Raw genomic sequence first — 15,078 nt, forward strand, 5'->3', positions numbered from 1 at the left:
GGCTCCTCTTTGCAAACTGATATCAAACATACGTGTGATGTTATCGGTGAGAATGTGTATGGTCCTGTTCTCTATTAGTGGTAGGAAGTGGTAGCAAACATTCTGTACTGCATGGAGCTCCAGGAGACTGATATGTAGGCGGGATTCTGGTAGGGACCATTTACCCTGGGTGGTGTGGTTGTCTATGTGAGAGCTTCGTCCCATAAGGGATGCATCCATGGTGATAACGCATAACAGGAGGTTTTGCTGGAAGGTGACATCCATCAGTAAGTTTTGAGGTTATGCCCTTCAGTGTAGGAAGGAAAGTACCTATATTGGAAGTGTGACTCACCTGTCCAGGCTATGGTGGGCAGGTGTATAACACAATGGTGAGCCAACTCTAGAGGCAGCACACACGTAGTCTCACATATGTCAAGTCTACCATGTGGCCTTAGATTAGAAAGCAAATCCTCACTGTAGTGTGGGAACTGTGAACAGCTGTGGTTATGATTGTTGCTACTGTAATGAATTGGTGTTGGAACAGTAATGCCCTGGCTTGTATGGTGTCTAGGAGTGCTCCTATGAATTTAAGAGTTCGTGAGGATTCCAGGGTCAATTTCTATCTGTTAATCTGGAAGCTGAGACAATGATAGAGGTCCATAGTTGACTGCACCATCATTATTGTTTCATGGCACATGGTGCCCTTGATGAGGCAATATAGGTAGAGAAATATTACCTCTTGTCACTGGTGTACCCCTACTACTGCGAGAGTCTTTGAGAAGTCTTATGGGGCAGTGGACAAGCCAGAGTAGTACTCAGTATTGGTAGTGTTCGGGGTCACCTTGAATCTGAGGAAAGATCTGTGAGGTAGTGGAACAGGAGCAGATAACAAGGAGTTTTCTGAGGGAGTTCTCCAGGTGAAGGAGGATGGATTATGCGACTTTTAGGGTAAATGATTGTTTGTAGTATGTGTGTTTTGGGGGGTACTTGCTGGTTGCCTGAAAGATACTGTGTGCTGGGCTTGTGTTTGTTTGGAGGTCTATGTGCTGAGCTGTTTGTTTGAAGGACTGTGTGCTGAGACTAGCAGTTGGAAACTGTGAGCTTCTTAATGAGGCTTTCAAAAACAGCCCTCTGTTCATTTGTCAAGCATTAAGCAGAGGGGGCAGAGCTATCAGGAAGACCAGGGCAACGTAAAGCCCACTAGTAAGCTAACAGGGAGTTTTGTGAGGAGAAGTTTGAAGGGGACCGGGTACACCTGACATTCTTTAAAGCTTCTTTTAAACTAAAACCAAAACTACCTGATTTAAATAAAAACCCTATCAAGAATCTAATTATCTGTAGGAGAGAATGCAGGCAGAAGCCCAGCAGCAGAGTGGGGGTTTATCCTGTTTATTGCACCCAATGCAGCATGTATGATTACCTGCCGTATGGACAGGTGGCATATATGCACATTCAATGTAAAGAGCTTCTGGCCCGCAGAGATCACATACAAACTTTGGATGCCAGGGTGGCTGAATTAGAGGAGCTAAGGGAGGCAGAAAGATAGGCAGATGATGAGGCTTTCTAGGACACTGTAGAATGGTCCCATCTCCAGTCAGACAGCCCCTGTGTTGAGGAAGGTGAAAGGCTCAGGGAAAGAGAATATTCAATGGGAGCAGAGGAAAATGATCCCATAGTTGGGAACCTCCTTTCAGATGATGCTGTGGAATTTTCTTGTACTGAGGATACTTTGAGGGAACTACCATAGTTAGGAAAAAGCAGGTGTCAGTAATGGGGGATTTGATCATTCAGAACAGAGCGCTGGGTTTGCAATGACTGGGAAAAATTTATGGTGACTTGCCTGCCTGGTGTGAAAGTTGCAGATCTCTCCAGACATCTAGATAGATTTATGTGTAGTGCTGGGGACAAGCCCATAGTCGTGGAACATGTAGGTACCAATGACATAGGGAAGGATAAAAGAGAAGTCCTGGGGGCCAAATGTAGGCTGCTGGGAAAGTTTAAAAACCAGAAACTGCAATGGTAGCGCTCTTTGAAATGCTTCTAGTTCCACAAGCAGGGTGAGGTAGGCAGGCAGAACTGCAAGGTCTCAATGCGTGCATGAGACAATAGTGTAGGGAAGAGGGATTTGGATTTATTAGGAACTGGGGAAACTTTTGGGAAATGAGGAGCCTATACAGAAAGGATGGGTTTCACCTAAGCCAAAATGGAATCAGATTGCTGGCACTTAAATTAAAAAGGTCATAGAGCAGTTTTTAAACTAAGGGTTGGAGGAAAGCTGACAGGTGCTGAAGAGCACACGGATTGGACAGACATCTCCTAGGGGAGGGTCTATTAATAGAGATTCTCTAAGTTCTAGTAAGGAGGAGAGCATGGAAGAAGATATAATATAGGTAAGATCAGATGAGAAACAGTGAAATGAAAAAGTGACATTCAAACATCAGGAAATGGCAGACAGATAAATAGTGACAAATTTTTAAAGTACTTATACACAAACGCTAAAAGTCTAAATAATAAGATGGGTGAACTAGAATGTCTCATATTTAAGGAAGGTATTGATATAAGATGCATCACATAATGAGGACAATCAATGGGATACAGTCATACCAGGATATAAAATATATCAGAAGGTCAGAACAGGTTGTGTTAGTTGGGAAGTGGCACTATATGTGAAAAAAAAATGTAGAATGAAATGAAATAAAAATCTTAAATGAACCAAAATGTTCCATAAAATCTCTGTGGATAGTAATTTCATGTTCTAATAATATGAATATAGCAATAGCTATATTATTGACCACCTGACCAGGATAGTGATTGTGACAATGAAATGCTAAGGGAGATTGGAGAGATTATAAAAATGGAAAACTCAATAGTAGTGGGGAGATTTCAACTGTCTCCATATTGACCAGGTACACATCACCTCAGGACAGGATGTAGAGAGAGTTTTTTGACACCTTAAATGACTGCTGCTTAGAGCAGCTCTCTCTGGAACTCACAAGGGGAGAGACAATACTTGATTTAGTCCTAGGTGGAGCGCAGAATCTGGCCTAAGGAGTAAACATAACTGGACCACTTGAAAATAGTGACCATAATATAATAAAATTTACCAACAAGCATGATCGACCACATAGGTTGTAGCAGCCATGTGACCCATAAGCTGGAGACAGGTAAGTATGGGAACTGTGGGGCTGAGAGTAACAGTAGTAACCAGTTCTTGGATTGCTCGGAATCTCTACATGGGGAGGTATGCTCTTGCAGATACGGAATATAACTTGGCACCTATGAATTCTAGAGTTCACGTTGGTTGTAGCGTTGACTTGTGTATTGAGTATGAAACCCAAGAGATCGAATGTTTGCCTAGTTATTGCCACCATTTGCTGCATCTCCATTTTTGATGGGCCTTTTACCAAGCAATCATTGAGATACGGAAAAAATAATCATGGTTTCTCTGCAAAAGTAGGCCGCTACAATGGCTAATGTATTTGAAAACACTCTTGGTGCCGATGAAAAGCCGAACAGTAGTACTCCGTATCGATAGTGATCTGTATCCATAACAAAATGTAAGAACCATCTGTGAGTGGGATGAATAGTTATGTGAAAAAGGCATCCTGCAGGTTGAAGGCTGCAAACCAGTCTCTCTTCTCTAACACTGGGATTACTGAAGCTAGGGTAACCATTAGGAATCATTGCTTTCAAAGATATTGATTCAATTTGCAGAGATTCAAAATAGGCCACCATCCTCCATCTTTTTTGGTGTGAGAAAGTAATGGGGAGGAGAACCCCCTGACTCTGAAGTCCTCCAGTACTACTTCCATTGCTCCTATACTGAGCAGTCATTGTACCTCCTGTTTTAACAGGTCTTCATGAGAGGGGTCCCTGAAGAGGGAAAGGGAGGGTGGAATAGTGGGGGAAAGCAAGATAAAGGGGATGGTTTACCCTGATCTTATCTCGAGGACCCTGGAGTCTGACGTGATGGCTGCCCAGCGATGACACAAAGGCCTCAGATGGTAATAGAAGGCCAAAGCAGTGTGAGATGTTTCATGTGAGATGGGGACATTTTTCAGACCCTCAACCAACAGGCCAAACCTGCTGCTTGCTTGCCTGGTTGTCAGTATTATGAGGGCTCTGTGGACATTTCCTTTATGGGTGTAATTTCCTCCTTGACTGATCAGAAGAGCGTTGTTAGTACCTGGAGTAGGAGAACTCCCGCTGCTTTTGATATGTACTGTAGAGTTTATGGCAGAATGGGGAAGTATACATCCCAAGAATGCGCAATGTTGTTCTAGAGTCTTTGCTGGAATGCAACACGTCATCAGTCTTCTCAGAAAATAATTTTTGCTTGTCAAAAGGGAGATCTTCCACCTATGAACCCACTAGGGACCCCCGCAGACTGTAACTAGGAGGACCTCCTCATAACTACTGCTGTAGCAGTAGCTCTGGCTGCTGTATCAGCTACATCAAGTTCTATTTGGAGTGCTGTTCTGGAGGAGGCCCTCCTGAACTATGGATTTTAATATGGGTCTTTTGGAGTCCAGCAGACGTTCTAAGAGAGAGGCCAATTTTGTGTAGTTATCAAAGTTGTGACTGGTGAGTATTGCCGCGTAGTTTGCTATACGCAGGAGTAAGGTAGCTGAAGAATAAAGCTTTCTTCCAAACAGATCCATACGTTTATTATCTTTATTTGCTATGTTTTTATATTGTGGTAATTTGGCTCTGTGTTGAGTAGAGTCAACGACTAATGAATTTGGTTGAGGGTGGGAAAATAAGAAATCAGCTCCCTTTGGAGGAACAAATATTTTGTCAGCTCTTTTGTTAGTTGAAACAAAAGACAGGACTATGCAGCACTTTAAAGACTAACAAGATGGTTTATAATAAACCATCTTGTTAGTCTTTAAAGTGCTGCATAGTCCTGTCTTTTGGTTCAGCAAGACCAGACTAACACGGCTACATCTCTATTACTTTTGTTAGTTGGCACTGTTGAAGTTGGGGTCTGCCATATCCCATCGGCAGCCTCCATGATGGCGTCATCAATGGGGATGGCCACTTTTCCCTGTTGTGATGGCTGGAGGTTTTTAAGGAGCCTGTGTTATTTCTCAGGTACCTCAGTTAATGTGATGTCCTGAGATGCAGCCACCCTTTGAAAAGCTTCTGAAATTGCCTCTTGTCACCAGGAAGGGACTAGTCACTAGGTATGACTGCTTCCTCACAGGATGACAATGACTAATCAGTCAGTGATACAGCTGGTGAGTGTTCTGCAACCTTGGAGAGTTGACCTTCCTCCAGCTCTGAATGATGAGCTGTAGAGGGAGCATTAGGTGGTGACATTGCCACTGCCTGACTATGTGAAGGCTGCAGAGAGAACACCAATTTGCAGCGCTGGGATGACCGACACCTAAAATGGAGCACCCACAGGGACACCACTTGAAGAAGAACCTGGCCAGAACTGCTGAAGAAGTGCTCAGGCAGGCTACGATGTCAGCAAGAGCACAGAACTGGTCTTGAGTTAGGAAGGCCCTCACTAGTATTGAGTCAAGTACCACTTGTACCAGTCTATGAATTAGATCAGCACTGTGACTTTTCTGTATTATCAACAGGTCAAAGTGGCGACACAGGAAAAGCAAGACTTTGAAGCTGGAGTTGAGGCTGATGAGCCAATCATCCAGGTAAGGATAGATCTGAACCTCTGCTTGTAGGAAGTGGGTGGCCACCACTGACATACACCTGGTAAAAATCAGAATGGCTGTGGTTAGGCCAAGCAGGAGGACTGTAAACTAGCAGTAGTTTGATTACAACCATGAACTGCAGGAATTTCTGTGACCCTCGAATATCACAATATGGAAATATGCACCACTGAATTGAGGGCGGTGTACCACTACTCCATATCCAGGGAAGAGATGATGGAGGCCAAGGATCTTTAGCCTCACCAAATAGGAGTTTAAGCTGTGCAGGTCCAGAATGTTCTAGAACCCCCGACCCCCTTTGGTTCTGGGGATCAAAAAGTAGTGGAAATAAAACAGTTGGTTCCGGTAGCAATGCGGAACCTCCTCTACTGCCCCAAGTCTGAGCAACCTTTTGACATCCAGCAAAAGGAATGTCTCATGAGAAGGTCCTTGAAGGAAGGTGGGGAGCGGAGGTGGGGTGCTGAAGATCTAGAACGTATTACCCTATTGCACCGTGTCAAGGACCCAATGGTCCATGTTCATAGAACGCAAGGCAGGGAGGAAAGGGCACATCTGGCTGGAAAAGAGCATAGGGGAAGTATCCTGCGGTTTGAGAGGTACATCCTCCTCAATCGTACCTTCAAAAGAGACATTTAGGGGCAGTCTTAGGACCACAGGAACTGAATTGTGTGAAAGAGTGAGGTTTAGACTGCCTCCTCATGAACCCTTTGTACTTGCTCTTCCAGGAGTCCTTGCAGGGTTCGGAAGGCTGATCAGCCAGAGTTTGGGGCTTGAATTTCTTATACACTGGCCTCAGGATGTACAAACCAAGGGTACAGAGAATTATGTTGCAGTCCTTCAACCTGTGCAGCTTAGTGTCTATCTGCCCCACAAATGGGGCCACATCACTGAAGGGGAGTTCCTGCAGGAATTACTACACCTTGAGAGAGAGAGGCCAGAGAGAAGCAGCCATGATGCCCTTGCATGGACATGGCCAAAGCCATGGAATAAGCTGCCATGTCCACCGCATCTGAAGCTGCATGAAGCATTGCTTGAGCAGCTGTTGCCCCCTCCTCCACCAGGGCCCAGAACTCCGAGTCTGCCACATATTTACCTTGTTGCGGGCTAGGAAGGCTTAATGAGTCACCACTTGGAGGTGTAGGCTGGAGAATGAACAATTTTTTTGCCTGAATAAATCAAGTCTCTTTGAGCCTTTATTTTTCAGGAATGTCCCATGCTGGTCTTGCCTCTCTCCATTATTGACAGGCTCCACCACCAGACAGTTGGCGGCTGGGTAGGAGTAAAGGTACTTGTGACTCTTTGCTTGAATGAAGTATTTGCGTTCCACTCACTTACAGATAGGGGAAATAGAGGCAGGTGTTTGCCTCAGCTCCGTAGCCATCTTGGCCACCCAGTCATGGGGAGTAAAGGCAACTCTGGCTGGGGCAGAGCTTTCCCAACATCTCAAATATGGTATTCTGAAGCTCCTTGAGCTCCTCCACCTACAGGTTTAGGTTGGTGGTCATCCTATTAAAAAATTCCTGGTGGGCCTGAGCATTGTCCAGGGGCTCCACAATGGCTTCATCTGGAGGAAGAAGCGGAGATGGCCTGCACAGGGGAACTTCTTCAGGATCAGAGAGGTAGAAGTCTATGCCTCTACCTCCTATTCCACCTGCAGAGTGGGAGCCTTCGAAGCCTCAGCTGCCAAAAGGCATTTAGTGGAGGCAGCCAATTGTGACACTGACATGCTGGCTATACAGCGTGGCACCTGTGATGGCATGGGAACCGCCCCACAGGTTCTAGGAGCACTACTAGGACAGCCAGGCTTGTAACCTCTGAGCAATCTAGGGGCCCATTTGCGGTACTGGAGATGTCAAAGGAGGAACATGAGCCAGGCCAGGCAGACAGAGCGTGTAATGCCAGGGGACCAGGAACAAAGATTGGTAGTGTGGTGCTGCATGCTAGCCATTGATAATGATACCCGGGATGCAGAGGAACATCGAGAGTGGTCCTTCAGAGAGAGTCATCTGCAAGAGGACATGCAGCATTAGTGGCTGTCTGGTTCATGAATGGCTATGGGATCAGTGCCAACTGGCTGAAGAGCAGTGCTGCAAAGCAAAGCAGTAATGTGAACCCGTGTCCCTCACAAACATGTTGCGGGGAGTTGTGAGCCACGATACAATACAAGCGCAATGAACAAGGCCACGGCAGGGACCTATTTGAATAATAGCACTTGGACCGCAAAGAGTACTGGTCCTGAGTGTACCGTTCGTACTGGTGGATGCATGTCTCAGGATAGCTGCATTAAAGTTCCAGACAGCTCCACCTGATGTCTTCTGCGGCCTTAGGCCCCGCAGGGGACTGGGCCAGACTGTGGGATCAGCAGCTCTCACTGCAAGGAGGTGGGCCTTTGGATGTTCCAACCAAGGGGGAACCCTACCTCTGTGGAGACTGGAGTGGTCCCATGTTGGGCTTTCTTTATGGCACAGTCCTGTGAACACAGGAGTGACAGCAACGGCAATGACAAGATGTCCTTGGCTGCCTGTAAGGCCTCTGGGGTTGATGACACCCAGAGCTGTTTGATGCTGCTCTGAGACTGGGCTACGAAACGAGAAGAGGAGCCACATTCCAAAGGGGCCCAAGATATCTGCTGTACTATAGCAGGAGAATGCATTGGAATCAATGTTATGGACTGTCCTTTTTAGGCCCTGGAGATTTGCCCTTGCTTTGTCTGGACTTGCATGGGACCAGGGAGTGTTGCCAGGAAGTCGACGGCACTGGGCGTTGTGCACTCATGCACTGGTAATCAGTGCATTATCCAAGTGCTTGCATACCAGATCTAAAGCAGATTCCATTAGGAGAGTGTTGAGATGAATGTCCCTTTCCTTTTTGGTATGAGTCTTGAAGGACTTGCAAATGCGGCATTTATCATTTCTGTAAGCCTCTCCTAAGCACTGCAATCAGTCACAGTGGAGGTCACACATTGGCATGGACCAATTACAGCTGTGACAAGTTGAAGCATGGGGAATAGGGCATGCCCTGACCTGAGGCTAAGCATCTAATGGACTTACGCTATCTAACCACTTAAAACAATAAATTGACAAACAAGAGAAATTATTTACAGCAAAAACTCCAAGTCTAAATAGGGAAATGCATAACAGTTAATGATGAGACAAGCAAGTTCCAAGCACCATCAAGAAGAAACTGAGGAGAGGGGGGCCAGAATCACTCTATATAGCATGGCATGTGTGCACAACTCCAGGGACACTTGAGATGGCTCCTCTACGGGTGCTGCTAAGGAAAAATCTTCCAGCACTGGTGCATGAGGCGAGCACACACACCTACATAGAATGAACATGAGCAATCACTCAAATAAGTTTTCACATTAGTCACTCCAAAAGTTCAGTCTTTATGTCAAATTTTAAGTTGATGGAGAGTATTGAAATTTGGAACTAGTTCATTAAAAACTACTCATCACAAGAAATTTTGAATTTTGACATTCCTATTACAAGACATTTGAAGTAGCAATTTCTATTTTTTTCTGTGATTTTGCAATGCAGAATATGAGTCCAGAAAAGCCTCTCAGGGAAAGTAAACATGTTGCAGGTGCCAGTCAAGTAGACACCACATTGAAATAAAAGGTCAACTGTTTTATGAATGTATACATAGTGTATAAATATCTTGTTTATCAAATTAAGAAACTTCTCTCAGACAAAAACCAGCATTTGTTAAAAGAATGCATGCAAATCAAAAACAATCACTTACAAAGTATGCAGGGTCGTTTCTTCAAGAGCTAGCATTTTTGCATGTTCACACAATTTTTGGAGTTGTTTTATATGCTGCGGATTGTCAATTCCCATTCCCATAGATAAAATCTCAGACCGAATATTGTATTCATTGATAGAAGTCTTCAAATCTGAAAGCTTGGTGACCCGGACCTTATATAAAGAAAGATATACTATGTAAACAACATTTGTTTTTATAAGAAACTCATTCTACCTCTAGTTTTTCTATTAACTTAAACTAAAACATTTGGCACATGTGAATAAACATCATGTGCATCTATAACTCTGAAAACCAACTAATTTATCTTTAGTTAAATGGAATAATTACTTAATTATAATCTTTTTTACTAATTTCCTTCTTCTCTACTATAACATATTGATGAACAGTGTTAAGGTACCACACGCTTTCATCAATTAAAGTAACTTCCAGAACCACAGAGAAGGAAAGTTGTTCTAAAGATTAATGTTTATGAAAACTCAAATACTATAGTGATGATGCCATCAGGAAACTGGTAATTCTGTCTTCATAGCAAGGTTTAAATAGTATGCTGTAAGGCCTGATGCCATATAATTTAAACAATGAAAGTAAAACAAAAATACTGAAGTGAGTACACTGTGCAAGACACTAAATCCTCAAAAAAATGTGGCCACATAATTAAGGAATATGTCATAATGCATACTCACAAGGAATGTAATTAAGGTTGCACAGGAAAATTTAATTCTGGCATTTCCTATCTTCTCAGTGCTTGTCTTTGCAAATTTAACATTCTTTTAACGTAATTTTGTGTGTTTCATGCATACACAACTGTAAGTTCTTTGGGATAGAGATAATGTTATCTCAGTGTACACATAGTGTGAAAGGTTTTGGAAAAAGTGTCTGTGTCCATTTATGAAAGAGAGTTACTCACCCTGTGCAGTAACGGGAGTTCTTCGAGATGTGTCCCCCCATTGGTGTTCCACTGTGGTTGCTGGTGTGTCCTAGTGCCAGCGACTGGAGATTTTTGCAGCAGTGCCCTGCCGTGGAGCTCATGCCATTGTTGTCTGTTAGGCATTGGTGTCTCGTTGTGCTGTTGGTGTGTGCGCAGTACAGCTCCCTCCATTCCTTTTTTACACTGGTTCTAGCCCTGGAGAGGCTCCAAAATAGGGGAAGGAGGGAGGGTAGTGGAGCACCCACGGGGACTCACATTTTGAAAAACTCCTGTTACTCTCTTTTCTTCTTCAAGTGATATCCCCATGGGTGTTCCACTCTGAGGATATGTCTACGCTACAGCGTTATTTCGAAATAGTTAATCCACATCCATGCCGAGTGGACACCGAATCTCATTTAAGGCCAGCTGGAACCAGCTCAGGCAGGGCATCAAGTCAGGAGTGTCTTTGTGTGGCTGCTGCCTGAGGCTATCTGAGGCTTGTGCTTAAAGGGACACCCCCCCGGGCAGACGGTTCTCAGGTTTCCCTGCCTACCTCACTGAGGGACAGCAAAGCATTTGTTCTCTGTGTGTTCTGGTTGCCCTCACTCGGGACAACCATAGCACTCTGCAACATGGCTCTAGAGCTGCCTCTGGGCACTCTGGTGCTTCTCGTGGACGCGTTGCTACGAGCCTGGCTGCACTTTCTGTGGGCTGCCATCTGGGAGGTCCATCGCAGGGGCTGTCAGTATCCAGGAGTCCCTGCGGGAGAGCATCAACCCTGAGGAGCACTAAGAACTTCTCTGGTCTGCCTCACTGGGGGCTTGTGCCTCATTTCTTCCTCACAGCCTTTCACTTACCTTCCCTCCCCCCAACCCTCCCTTCCTAATGTAAAATAAAAAACAGTTTTTTTATAAATACAAACTCTTTATTTAACAAAATTGGGGGGGATGAAACTCTGAGGAGACTGGAGAAAGGAGATGGGAGAGGGGAGGAGAGAGGGTGGGAGAGGTGAAGGGGAAGCAAGGGGAAGAAGGAGGGGAAGCTTAGTGGTGAGGGTCTCAGCGGGCCAACTGTCTCCCAGTACAGCAGATGTGGGGGCCTCGGCGTCCCTGGAGAGATGGGGAGGAGGATGTGGAGGGAGAAGCAGGAGGAGGAGAAAGAGTGGGAGCAGGAGCGGTAGCTAGGGAGGCAGCAGGCGCTGGAGTGGCAGGAGGCAGCACGCTGTGCACCAGCATTTGCAGGTGTTAGCAGATGGCATGGCCCTAGGCAAGCTGCTCTCACCAGAGATTCTTGCACCCAGTTCTGTAGGGTGCAGTGCAGGGCTCACAGTGCCCACACTGTTCGGGTGGTCCTGCAGAGCCCTCGGGTGTGGGAGCACATCCCAGGAAGGGTGGTGCATCCTGCACGCGCAGCTGGTGCGGCTGTGCAGAAACAAGAGAAGTGGTCAGTTATCCCTGGGGGGACAGTGGGTGAGGCCCCTCCCCCCTCTGCAAGGCGAGGATGACCATTCCTTGCACCATCAGAGCGGATGTGCTTGCACAGAGGCAATGATCAGAATGTCCGGCTATCCCCGGGAGTGGGAGCTGCCCCGAGACCGCACCCATGTCCCTGTGCTGTGTATAATGCAGCTGAGGTGGGGGGAGATGTCTCCTGCATCTGTGTATAATGGCCTTGTGGGGAGAGGGCATCCTGCTGTGTCCCTCCCCAGGGTCAGGAGCATGCCATGTCTCTTCACACACGCATGTGTGGCAGACAGCTGGAGCCACATGACCCGGGGTAGCACTTGCACAGGTTGCTGCGTGATGTGGGGTAAGCAAAGCCCACGTGCGCAGTACCTGGTATCCCTCCCCCCGCCTTCCCCGCCATAAGGGGACAGTGATGGCGCTCACATGTAGTTGCCTCTCCGGATGATCCTGGTGACTCGGCTGCTGGGACAGCTTAGGAGTCCTGGCAGCGTAGCACACTCCATCTCGGCTCCTGCCGCTCCTCCTCCATGCCCTGGTCAGGGCCCTCTGCGCACGGACCGTTCTGCCCCCCAGGATGCGGTCTAAGGCATCAAAATAGGGGCATGTGCCTGCCCCTGTTGGGGAGCTGCCCCGTGTGGCCCTGGCATACGCCTGCTGTAGTTCTTTTATTTTCATGCACACCTGCTCCTGGGTGCACATATGGCCTTTTGTGGTCATGCTAGCAGCTATCAGACTATAGACGGCCACATAACTCTTTCTAGTGCAGAGATCATGGACGCTGAAGGCCTCCCCTCAAACCTCAATGAGATCCATGATCTCCGCATTAGTCCAGGAAGGTGCCAACCTTCTCCGGCCCCAGGCTGGCTCCTCGGAGCTGGGGGACTGGGCAGTGGACGGCTGGTTGGCACTGGCTGCCCAGCTCACTGTGGGGCCATTGGGTCGGGGCAGCAACTGCTGGAATGCCTGGAGCTGGCACATGCACTGTGACTAGAGTCTACCCCTTTAAAGGGCTCCAGGGCTGGGGGAAAGGAGATGCATTTTCCTGGTTTGGCCCAAAGTGGCCACCAGGGCACAGTGGGAAGGGCTGCAGCACTTATTTCGAATTTGACGTTATTTATTCCTCATAGAATGAGGTTTACCAAATTCGAAATAAGCGCTCTATTTCAAATTTATTTCGAAATAGCAGTTTGGCTATATAGACACTAGGGAAGTTAATTCGAAATAACAACTGTTATTTCGAATTAACTTTAATGTGTAGACATACCCTGAGTGATTATAAAGCAGTAGTCGTGTCGTGGAGATGCGTTTCGAGCTCCGCCAGTGCAATTGAGAAGAACACCGCTTGCCCAACTGCTATGGATGGAGCGATGGCGGAGGTGAGAGCATAGTGTTTTGCAAAAGTGTGGTCAGATGACCAAGTGGCTGCCTTGCAAATGTCTTCTAAAGGCAGTTATAGAGGCAAGAGCACTGGTAGAATGAGCAGTGATGGTATCTGGTGGCTGTTTGTTGTGAATGATGTAGCAAGTGTGGATGCAAGATGAGATCTATTTGGATATTCTTTGTGAGTAGATGGCTTGACCTCAGGATCATTCAGCAAAAGACAGGAAGTCTGGTTGATTTCCTCCATGGTTATGTCTGATCTAGATAGAAACAATGCTCTTCGAACATCAAAGAATGCAGATAAGTATATGGGATCATTAATGTGGAAAGGAGATGGGACCTTCAGTAGGAATTCAGGGTGCAGCTGAAGGATTACCCTGTCCTTGGTAAATACTGTGTACAGCAGTTCTGCCATTAGTGCTGCTAACTAACTTGACTCTCCTGCTGGAAGTGATGGTTACAAGAAAGGCTACTTTCATGAAGTGGTGTAGCCATGAGCAAGTTGCTAGAGGTTCAAAGGGTGGTTTAGTTAGGCTTTTAAGGATGTGGTTCAGGGCCCATATGGGGACTAGAGGCCATACCAATGGGAAAGTATTTTGGAGACCCGTAAGGAAGCATTTAATAAGTGGGTGTGAAAAGAATGAAATGGCATTCTTGGCTCTATGGAAGGCTGCTATTGCTGCTACATGAACTTCAATAGTGTTGAAAGCGAGACCTGTTTCTTTTAGTTCTAGTAATCTAATATAATGAGGAAAGGTGTTTCGTTGGGTGGTGTAGGATGATACTGTTTGATCCACTCAGAGAACCTCGTCCACTCCTACAGGTAAGTTTTCCTTATGGATTCTACTTTTAATTAGAATCTGTTTCTTTTTCTGAGCAGGTGTTTTCAACATTTTGGAGCCATGAGGTGGTTTGTCTGGATGGGGATGGAAAACTCTGCTGTGATGTTGAGTGAGAAGATTGCGTTGTGGGGAAAATGTGAAGCTCCTCTATCGCTAATCTGTGCAGGTAAGAGAACCAAGTTTGCCTTGACCATACTGGTGCAACCAAGACTACATAAGCTCATTCTTGTCTGATTTTTGTGATGATTCGGTGTATTAAGGGAATCTGTGGGAATGTGTATAGGAGGGTTGCATCCCATTTCAGGGAGAACGCATCTCCTAGATATCCCTTTCCCAGGGCTTCTCTGGAGCAGAAGACGTGGCATTTTCGGTTGGCTCTGATTGCGAATATATCCGGCTGCCCCCATTTGACGAATATCTCCTTGAGGGCTCGAGAGTCTAGCTTCTATTCGTGGTGATCGGAGTAGACACGACAGAGTGTCTGCTGTCACGCTGAGTACCCCGAGGAGGTAGGTAGCTATGGGGGTGATGTGGTGTGCAATGCAGTAGTTTCATAGTCTCAGTGCTTCTATGCATAGGGAAGTAGATCTGGACCCACCCTGCTGGTTGATATAATACATGCAGGTGGTATTTGTCATGACATCGATTGTTTTGTGAGCTATGTACTGTAGGAAGTCACAGCATGCATAACAGACTGCCCTGAGTTCTACCAGGTTGATGTGGAATGTTTGTTCAGTGAACGACCACTTGCTTTGCACAGTGTGATGTCCCAGATGGCCCCCCCATCCGATAAGGCATGCATCTGTTGTGATAGTAAATGTGGGGGTTCATCTAAAAGATACTCTCCTTAGTATGATGGTCAGGTCCATCCACCAATCCAGAGAGTTGGGGACGTGCGGTGGAATAGTGACAGTTTTGGCGAGGGGGTCCTTGTGAGGTACATACAATGTAGCTTGGAAGCACCTCGTGTAGTCTGGCCATTGCACTACATGGATGGCTGCAGTCACATGACCCAAGATTTTGAGGCATTCACATCCTGTTGTAGTTGGGGTTGTGTGTGC

The 15,078-nt window shown here is 46.3% G+C and overlaps 1 protein-coding gene across 7 annotated transcripts in view; it reads right to left on the reverse strand.

Annotated features, from left to right (window-relative positions):
* Nucleotides 1-15,078, reverse strand: part of TDRD12 (tudor domain containing 12) — a 234,520-nt gene that overhangs the window by 67,535 nt on the left and 151,907 nt on the right. For all 7 annotated transcript variants that reach the window (XM_075940127.1, XM_075940126.1, XM_075940125.1 and 4 more), the window contains one exon: nucleotides 9,402-9,574. In XM_075940127.1, coding sequence (XP_075796242.1) covers nucleotides 9,402-9,574 — 173 coding nt within the window. The remainder of the gene's footprint in view (nucleotides 1-9,401; nucleotides 9,575-15,078) is intronic.

Source organism: Pelodiscus sinensis, chromosome 12 (assembly GCF_049634645.1).
Source record: "Pelodiscus sinensis isolate JC-2024 chromosome 12, ASM4963464v1, whole genome shotgun sequence".
Taxonomy (NCBI): Eukaryota; Metazoa; Chordata; order Testudines; family Trionychidae; genus Pelodiscus; species Pelodiscus sinensis.